The sequence below is a fragment of the Cyrtonyx montezumae genome, unplaced genomic scaffold (genome assembly GCF_038088225.1).
Source record: "Cyrtonyx montezumae isolate F1298 unplaced genomic scaffold, pur_monq_1.0 scaffold_18, whole genome shotgun sequence".
In the NCBI taxonomy this organism is placed as follows: Eukaryota; Metazoa; Chordata; class Aves; order Galliformes; family Odontophoridae; genus Cyrtonyx; species Cyrtonyx montezumae.
The window spans coordinates 12,566,770-12,576,466 of record NW_027071914.1 but is presented as its reverse complement, the minus strand read 5'-3'; the positions used below and the strand labels follow the sequence as shown (position 1 = coordinate 12,576,466).

Below are 9,697 nucleotides of genomic sequence, written 5' to 3'. Positions count from 1 at the left end.
ACCTCTGAGGATTTGGTTAGGAAATAAATAAATTGCCATCACGTGAAGCTTGCCTGAGTTGTGTCTGCAGTGCCCCGACTGGAATCCTGGGGCGGGGGCAGCAGTGAGCAGTGCAGCTCCGCTGATCCACCAGCGTGTCCAGCCTCCCCAGCACTGCCTTGTGCTGCCCCTCACCTGATGAGAGCCAAACTCCTCACCCGAGAGCCCAAAGCTCAGCCCTCACTCCAGGGAAGGGTGGTCCGTGCCCCCAGCTGTGCCCCTGGGGCCGTGCCACTGACAGCACCACACATCCACGGCTCCGTATGGAGATCAGAGGTGCACTCAGTCACAGCCCACGCCGTAGCTGCTCTGGTGGCAGCTGAATAAAATGAAAGTCCCCAGGCACCCTGCTGCAGGAAGCAGGGTCAAAGCAAGGTACTGAAAAATTCACATCTTTTAATGTGTTGTTTTCTTTTTAAACAAGCAAATGAGGCTTCAGAACAGGTCCCATCATGTTTTGCTTTACAGAAGATGTCCACAGATCAATTACACAAAAGCAGCAGACATACACATAATGTTAAAACTCTCTAGCCGTGTGCTCACACATCTTACTCAGCTGCAGGCTCCATGGAAGACACAGTTGCTCCTAGACAAATGCTACAGTTGGAGGGAAAAAAAAGCAAGGTTTCATGTCTTATCAAACGAGAAACTTAACGGATCCATCTCACAGTTCAAGACTGCACCCAGAGGCCTTGGAAGCCTGAAGCATGCTCTGAGAACACACAGGGCAAGCTTGCAGCTGTGCTGCACGGCTGACAGCTGCAGGGGGAGCACAAGGCCAACCTCCAGGGACCTTCACCAGGTTAGAAGTGCTAACCTGGCACTCCAGGTCACACTGCACTCCCAGCAGGACGCGTGCATCAAGTAACACTTATCCTGCTCAGGACATGTAGGATTAGAAAAGAAAGAAAGCACTGAAAGCTTCTTTCTGTTAAAAGTCATAAAAAGAAAGGGAGCAATTCTGTGGCACTTGTAAGGCAAAGCCATGAGTTTGGCACGTGTGATAAGCTTGTTTTTTCAGCTCATATTCAGTCCTGGCTTAATACTACAAGATTAATACCTAATTAGAATAACAAGACATTAGTTAACTGACATAGAGAAGTCTCTCATCCCATTTAAATAGTCCATAGTGTTCAGACTGAGGATACCAAATGGGCTTGAAAAGGGTTTGGTTTGTTTTTTCCAGAAGTTTATTTCAAAAGTGTGCAAATGAGATACACTAACAGCACTGTAATTCTGGTACACCTGACCCCCAGATCCACCTGACAGTCCTTTCTGTCCCCCCCCCCCCCCCCAACCCTACACAATAAATGGAAGATCTGGGATGTCTTAACAACTGGATTAGCTAATGGTGACACAGAGCTCAGCTTGCCCAGTGTCTGCAAGCAGGGAAATAAGGCTTCTCTAGTTCACCCACAGCTCAACATACGGCACTACCATGGTAACTAGAAAATAACATTTACTTAAATGACAAGGGTGGCACGACGTGCTAGGGGCTGCTGTGCTTTCCTGCGTGGGCTCCCATCCTCTGGGGATCTTGAGATGGGTAGTGAATGGGGCCTGGGGCTCTCATGAAGGGAGGAGGTGGCCCCATGGCGTGGAACATGTGTGGTCCAAAACCTGCAGAAACAAAGTTGTCACGTTCAGAGAAGCAACAGAGCACCCAATGTGGATGGAGCACTGTTTGAAAGTACCGATGGATAACACCTGGCTGACAGCTGCGTGTCAGAGAGGTCCCACGATTCCTCAAATCCCCTCCTTTCCTTTCAGTAAAACTAGGAGCAATCCTTAAATACATCCTTAGAGATAAAAGCTGGCGGGGGCCTGGCATGCATGTCTAAGCCCAATCTCAATTGCTTACACAAGATCTGATGCCCCACAAGAAGATCCATCTTCAGACAGATACAGACATACAGCCAAACACAGGCTGGCATTCAACTGCAGAATTACCCTTTGAAGTTCAGGTTAATGCACCATGTACACAGTCAGCAAATGCCCTGAGTACACCAGTAACAGGGATCTCTGACACGCCTGAAGATTTGAAAGTGAATACATACCACAACAGGCAGCTCAGTTTAATCAAACTGTGCTGACAGCTTATTTTACACAACGGTTTTAGACTGCATGATCAGGGATGAGGAAAATCAATATAGGGCATGCACCAGTGTTACAGCCCAGCTCAGCAAGGAGGATTACACCTCCAGCCCTCCGTGCTGGAACACCAATGAGAACTTCTCCATTTGATGAAGAAAATTAAGTACCTGGAGGTGGTGGTGGAGCAATGCCAGGAGGCGGTGGCAAGGCGATGTTAACCACAGCTGGGGGACCACTTGGAGGTAGATTGAAGTAATTTGCAGAAGCCTCCTCTTCTGCAGCTGGAGGAGGTGGGAGGGCTGCAGGGAAACAACAACAAAACCAAACACAGTGTGGTTGTGGAAATCCCAAACACTCAGTCAAGAAGTGCAGATGCACCTTCCTTCAGGAAGGAACAACCAGCTCTCCCACAAGGGCAGACTGCTGCTCCTATTGCACACCTGACCTGCAGTGAGAAGTGGGGCTCCACTAACCTCCTGAACAACCCCATTTTTATCCACCAGAAACCAGCTCTGTTTTTGCCTTCACACAACACTCAACAGATCACAAAAAAAAAATGAACCAAGCCTTGAACAGTCTGGGTTGCCAGAACCTTGGAGCTGTTAATTCACCCATCACATGACAACCTTTCTTTTCAGCAAGAATTTGCTTCCAGACAAAGCTCCCTTCCCATTCCAGATTGATCTGCTTCAAACCCACTGTCAGTAACTGTTCTGGGCTCACCAGTGCCTCTACTGTCCTGAGCTGATATTGCTGGCAGAGATTTAACCCTAGTCCTTCTCATCTCTGAAGCATTTGGTGCTGATCTGCTTCCATGAGAACTACTCCCTTACCTCCAGGAAGTCCTGGAACTGGCTCCAGCTTTATCCCGGATTCTGTGGTACCTTCCTTGTCCTTTTCTTTACCTCTTGCTGCCTGGGACCTGAAAAACAGATAAAAGTTCGAGGACAAGGATGAGAAAAAGCAGGGTAAGGAGCTACATTGCAATAGTTCCACGTTTCATCATCCAGATCCGCTGCAGCAGGCCAAAAATGAAAAACAATGAAGTCTCAGAAATGGCTGGTACCAAGTGTGCACGTAGTGTTTAAAGGATGTAGAGAGGAAGCACAGTCACAGAAACTCATCTGTGACCTTCAACCAGCAAACTCTTTCCATAATTTGTGTTACCTCCAACCCAGATCCTATTGCTGAAATAAAACCACCAAAACCAAACCAGACTGTAAGAGAATCCCAGCTACATAACGGCTCATTACTTACTTCAGCTTAATAGCCAATCCAGCTCTCAAGACTACATAAACTAAATAAAGATCCACACGCTTCTATCCATTTGACAACCAAGCCCCTGAGGACAGCACACACATGGCAAGTGAGAAAGTGATAATGTGTCCCCATGTCACCCCCACCACTCACCTTCCCCATTTGACATTGAGCCTGCGACCGTTGACAATGAGTTTGTTGAAGGATTTCTCAGCTGCCACTTCTGCAGCTTGCCGGGTGGCAAACTGGATGAAAGCACACTGCTGCCTCTGCACCACTGTTATTGTCCGAATCTCCCCGAACTGGTAGAAGTGATTTCTGTGTGGAAGATAACAGCCGTTACATGTGACAAAATAAGAACGTCTGGATCCTTTCTTTTCTCCATCACCAGTTCAGAGCAATGACTATAAATCAAGCCACTTGCTCCTCCGTGTAATTATGGAGCAATAAAATAAACACAGTAGCTTTTCTCAGCAGCTAGCCAGAGAGAAGATTCAGAATTTGATGTGAAGTGTAACACAGTACCCCCAAGAGCTCAGAAAGATGACTCATCTTGGAAGATTTCTCTCTTAATCAAAGCTCTTGAAATATGCTTGTTTATTTGTTCTCCAACAAGCTGGTACTCCTCTGCACTTGCCCACGAACAAGTTCCCCATTAAAGAAAAGTGAAAGCCAGATTTTTTCCCTCTTGAAGATGAGCAGCACTCAAAGCATAAAATATACAAGCAAATGCACCGACACACCTGAGATCTGATTCACTGATAGTATCTCCAAGCCCTCCAACATACAGCGTAGTGATAGTTTTGTCATCAGGAGGGTCCAGTCGAGGCATGGTTGATGCTCGTTTCAGAAGTTTATCAGCTACAGGATCATTAATTCCATAGTAACGATCTTTGATATTCTGATCAGCCAGAGGATCGTCTGGATCCGTAGGTTTCTCATGCCTAAGGTTCAGCAAACAAAGTGTTTCTTAATACCAGCCACAGCTGCAGCTTACATGACTTCATCCACTACTTTCCCCTCTAAACACCATCTGGTTGCTTATATGCTTTACCCTGCTCACAGAAAGATGTCAACATGGAACAAAAAGCCTGAAGTCATCAGACTGTGGCCATCAACATGCTATTGGCAGAGCTGCCTTGACATCTGAATGAACAGCACTTCTGACAGCCAAGCATTCAGTACTACAAACCCCAAGAGCTGGATTTCAAATGGGCTCTTGTTCAAATACAAAGACCTCTGATTGTGGGGACTGACGCCACGAAGGGAAGAAATGAACTATGCAAGAGAAGAGCTGCAGTCACTGCTTTGGCAAAACACTACAAACCTACACAACAAATTCCTCACCAATGAGCCTGTCACAACAAAGGTTTATTCATGGTTGCTGCACACCACCTTACTGCAAATTTCACACTAGCTCCAATCACAGCATTGCACCTCCTGCCCACTGCAGCATTTTCTCTTCTTCAGTCCCTAAGGGGAGGTGTATCTGACCACAGTAAACAGAAACTATTTAAGATGCGTGTGTACCTGTAAGGACATTCTTCTCCTCTCTTGCATTCCCCTTTTACCCAGAAGGAACAGATGTGAGGACGATTGCGTTTATAGTAAGGAGTGGTCCGAGCCAGCTTCAGCAGCATGTCACTGGTAGAAGTAGCTTTTCCTAGTGCACCAACTGGTCTAGTGCCATCAGAGTTGGCTATCTACATAGCAGTTGAAAGGCAGGCAAATTACTACACACACACACACATATATATCAGTACTGCCAAGTAATGCAGACTGAAAGCAAACGTGATTCTAGAATGACTCACGTCATCTTTGTTCAGAGAAAGTGTGTTTGACCCCTTCTCTCCCCTGTACACATCCATACACAGACACTGTAATTAGAACAACACTTTCTTACCTCTCGTTCCATGTTCTGGGTGTAGTACTCTTTATTGACATCAGATTTAGGCATTTCATCCTTAAGGGACAGTCCTGCATCCCGGACTTGAATAGGCAAACCTAGAATTAAACAAACAAAAAACCCCTGTGAAGCACGAGCTGAATGAGCAAAACAGTAGTTACTACAACCCACATTAACCAGAGATAACTTGTCCCCTGCTCAAACACTCCAAGCTCAGAAGAGATTTGATCACAAAGACTTGCTCTTCTCAAAGTCTGTCTGGAAACACCTACACCAACTCCAAGCACACACTTAAAGAAGCTTTCACTTCAGAAGCAAGCACAACTGCTGCTGCTCTTAGTTTACCCTTTTTGGTACACACCATATTCCAGGTCAAGGAGACAGGTCTGACAGACATTCTTCAACTTGCTGCAGGTCTGGCATACTTCTGTTTTCTTGAAACGCATACGAACACCAGGACACCAGCGAAACACTGTGAAAGGCCTGGCACAAATCTGGCAGACAGGAAGCAGACAACTGGATCACTACCACACAGCAGTGAAGATACTGTTTGAGCTACTGCATGGAAATGTTAAACCTGAACATGTCTTGCCTCATGAAACCTAAGCTGAACTTCATCATCTCAGAGTAAAGCTCTGGACAGAAAACATTCAAGAGCTGAAGATAACACTGCTTCCTTGACTTACTGTGACAGGAGGAAGCTTTGGGAAGGTCTGGGAAAGGTTTTGAGTTATTAAAGTAACCTGAAGGCTGAAAGCAGATCTACTCAAAGGAAAGAATTCATTTTTTTATTCTAGGAGATGTCAGCGTGGACCTATTAGAGATAAATTACTAATTATATGTAAATTGAGCAGTCACTGAAATAGCAGCAAACCCAGCGAGGTTACTGACAAAAAAAATACTGCCCATTGTGTTATGTGTTGGAAAGATGCTTCTGTTCCTTAAATATATGTGCAGCAGAAACAGATGCAAGACCTCAACACATTTCCTGTCCCTACCTTGAATGACAACTGATAAAGGGGGCAGAGGGACAACTCGAGTCAAGACAATACTACATATTTCTTGCTGTCTCGGATACAAACCTGCCTTGTTCCTTACAATAGCTGACACAAATTACCAGTTGGCAAAAAATAACAGATTCATAGCAAAACCTAAATTCCAGTCACTTATGCACTGCTTAGCAGTAAAAGCAAACTTGCAACAGAGAACATGAGATTATTTCAAATGCTGAACTACTACAGCAAAATCTAATAATTTTGATAAATGTGAGCAAAACTGTCTGAACAATGTTCAGTAATTTTACCACTGCAAGAATAACTAACACAGAGATGACTGATCTAAAACGTTATGCAGTTATGTACACGTTAAGTTCTTAACCAAAATAGCACTCTCCAGAAAACAGCAGATATTTTCAAAAACATTAAAACACATTCCTCCCAGATGCACACCAATTCAGAAGTTCATTCTTCAAAAGACAACAAACATACCTTGCATTCTTTGCCATATTTCTCTTTGGTCTGAAATATAACAAAAAAAAAAGATATGAAATACCACAATATCATTCATGAATGATGAAACATACCACTGAACTCACAGCACAGTGTTCTTGCTCTTGTTATACTGCATTTAGACTCGCTCACCTCTACTTTTTGTGCTTAAGTAGAATCATCTTTGCCTGGCAAGCAGGACCAAAAATATTCTAAGAAATCCTCACCCTATTTTTGTTTTAGAAGCACTCAGTAAAACAAAGTGTTATGAGCTCCACTTTATGTACCAAGGAGAGATGATCCTGAAACAGATAATTAATAGCTAATTTTTAAGGAAATATAATGTAACTGCATAGAACAAATGCACAAAACCAAACTGTTTCTCACATATTCATACTGGCAATAAAGTCACATTTCATAAAAATGTAACTTGGTGAAAAGGAAACACGAGGGAAAGAAAATCTAAAGGTATGTCCTCTGTAATTGGATGGAGCACTGAGAAAAGCAGCATGGAACAGCCTGACTCATCCTGAACAGATGAAACCAAGGTCAACAAAAACAAGATTTGAATTCCTGTCAGCAGCCTTTGTAAGACAGTTTTAGCTCATTTTCATGTACGTGTGTTATGCATGTTACAGAAATGGTGTTAACCTACTTAATATTTCACCAGCCCATTGCTTCCCACGTCACGTGATTTACTGGTACAAAAGCTTTGTTGGTATTTCCTGCACTCCAGACACTCAACTATGACATCCTGCTCTGCTTTTTGACCGAGTTATTGTTAAATCCTGTATAGGTCACCATGATGTGATACACTAACAAAGGCACGAACTAAACCCTGCAGTGCACTGCCAACCAAGCAGCCAGGAGTGCATCTCCTCAGCATCCCCTCCTGCCCCAGGCTCACATGAGCCCTCCAAACCGAACAGTTGTATGGCCATCAGCACCCAACAAAGAGCACAGGGCTGTGCTGTCCAACTGGCACGTACCATGCGGATGTATGGGTTTTCTCCAAGACATGTCTGGCACAGAATGGGGAAGTCCTGAGTGGAGCAAGAAGAAAGAAAATGTGCACCGAGCAATCAAACCATCACAACAGCATCGCCCTCTGTGCTCACCCTGCAGAGCTGACTTAGCAAGGTGCTACCAAGGCCCGCTCACAGGAGGCCGTCTGAGAAGCTGCAACCCACGCCCTGGTTATAAAAGGCTCAGCCACTCCTATCCTCACAACCCACCCCACATACACCCACCCCACGGGACGTTCCCGAGGCCTGGGCTCCCCAGCTCTGCAGCAAAGGCCACCTCCGGACCTGTGGGCCCAACAGCGCCGGCCCAGCTCCGCCCAGGCCCAGCCCCCACGCGGCTCGCAGCCCCCCACTCCCGGCCGGATCCCCCCGGGCTCACCGCATCCTCCCAATTCTGCCGGTTGTAAGTGTTGGAGCCCAACGACGTCGACATGGCTGCCCCGCGCCGCTCCGCCTCGCTCCCGGCAAGCGCCGGGGCCGGAAGTAACGTCACTTCCGGTATCGGGCGCGCCGGAAGAGAGGCGGGGGCGCTCTGGTCACGGCTGACCATAGAGCTGAGCGGGCGCGGCGGACGTTCAGCTTTTCATTTATCAGTCGTTGCTATTTCCCCATTAACGGCGGCGTAAATAACACCGCCGAGCCTGAGAGCCAAGGTCGCTTTATTGAAGATCACTACATGAAGTTAAGCAGTAAGGCAACAGTCGCCTGTCATGAACGGGTAACACCGACGGGCAGCAGCTCCTGCTCCCCGGGAGCGAGGACGGACGGACGGACACAGCTCGCGGCATTCCTATCAGCTACAAAGCACCTAACGGGGAGGAGCATCTCACCGAGTGCATCAGACTGCTCGGATAGCTGCTGATCCAGCAGCTTTCAGTGAGGCACAGGGCTCCGCCAGCCTGCAGCATCCCAAAAGCTGCTTCCATAGGTAGTAGTGTTGTGGCTAGTTTGGCTAAGGAGAGAACTCACGGCCAAGGCTTAAGTGTTCTGTTATCTGGCAGGTAAAACAGCAGCAAACACTAGCGCTATACATGAATAAATACAAACTACACTTCTTAAACTCATGCTGTACACCTGTGTGTAACCTAGGCGTTGTAAACGTGCTGACTTGCTGCTCTGGGAGGGCTGGAAGGATGCTTCCCTTCCAGGCACAGGGAAACCACCCCTCTGGGCACGCTAAGGCAGGCTGCTTGGTTTGTGGGACGTGTGGCCTTATCCCTCCCTCCCACACAGAGATTTGCAGCTCTGGGTTGGCAGAACCACAGCACAGGCATGGTGAGCAACAAAGCTGTCCTTGGCTGATACACAACCTTCTCCCAAAGCCAGCACATCAAAGCCCCTCTGAAACATAATGAAGGTAAACAAACATTGAACTGGGAATGAAACTGAAGTCTCCCAAGGACGAGCAATCTCACCTACTTGCAGTATACTCCTGCAGTGAACTGGCATTCGGTATCCTGCACACACTCTTCTTAATTAAAGTTTCAGTTTGGTCTACAGCCAAATTACACCCCCAGATACATATATTTTTATGATAAACAGTACTACAGTGTATGCTAGTTACAGTATAACTGCCCTTCCTCCTTTACACCCCCCCTCCCACAGCTGGAAAAGACAGTACGAACTTGGACAGCCTCTGCAGCTTTTTGTATGCTAAAGCTTATCTTAATTCCCCAAGTTTAGTACTGATTGCTACCCCTATTAACACACATTTATTAATACAAAGACTGACAGGCAGCCTCTCAGGACCACTCTCACCTTAGTAAAGAAATGTAGCACAATGTGATTTCCCAGCTTCTAACAATTCACACTACCACATCCACCTTGCAACACAACGAGCTTACAGTGCAGTTGGTGGCCATTCAGAACACTGCAGTAATTCATGTTTT

General features: G+C 46.3%; 1 protein-coding gene across 2 annotated transcripts; it reads right to left on the bottom strand.

Moving 5' to 3' along the window:
- Positions 1–443: 443 nt before the first annotated feature.
- Positions 444–8,269, bottom strand: RBM22 (RNA binding motif protein 22). 2 transcript variants are annotated; one of them, XM_065734712.1, is made up of 12 exons: positions 8,188–8,269; positions 7,773–7,826; positions 6,784–6,813; positions 5,658–5,790; positions 5,294–5,394; positions 4,921–5,093; positions 4,134–4,334; positions 3,544–3,708; positions 2,967–3,055; positions 2,301–2,432; positions 1,503–1,659; positions 444–636 (listed from the first exon to the last, which is right to left on the bottom strand). In XM_065734712.1, exons 1-11 carry the CDS (start codon positions 8,239–8,241, stop codon positions 1,529–1,531), a joined length of 1,263 nt encoding a protein of 420 aa, XP_065590784.1. In that variant the 5' UTR covers positions 8,242–8,269; the 3' UTR covers positions 444–636; positions 1,503–1,528. The 2 variants fall into 2 exon arrangements, with proteins under 2 accessions (XP_065590784.1, XP_065590782.1); XM_065734710.1 differs by lacking the exon at positions 444–636 and having other exon boundaries at positions 1,212–1,659.
- Positions 8,270–9,697: the final 1,428 nt, after the last annotated feature.

Bases quoted from the DNA above. Each gene is read 5' to 3' on its own strand.
- RBM22 (XM_065734712.1), bottom strand. From the start codon at position 8,241: ATGTCGACGTCGTTGGGCTCCAACACTTACAACCGGCAGAATTGGGAG. The intron at 3,709-4,133 runs GTGTGTCGGTGC...TCTTCCACACAG, and splicing joins ATCAGTGAATCAGATCTCAG to AAATCACTTCTACCAGTTCG. The intron at 2,433-2,966 runs GTAAGGGAGTAG...GTTTCCCTGCAG, and splicing joins AGTTCCAGGACTTCCTGGAG to CCCTCCCACCTCCTCCAGCT.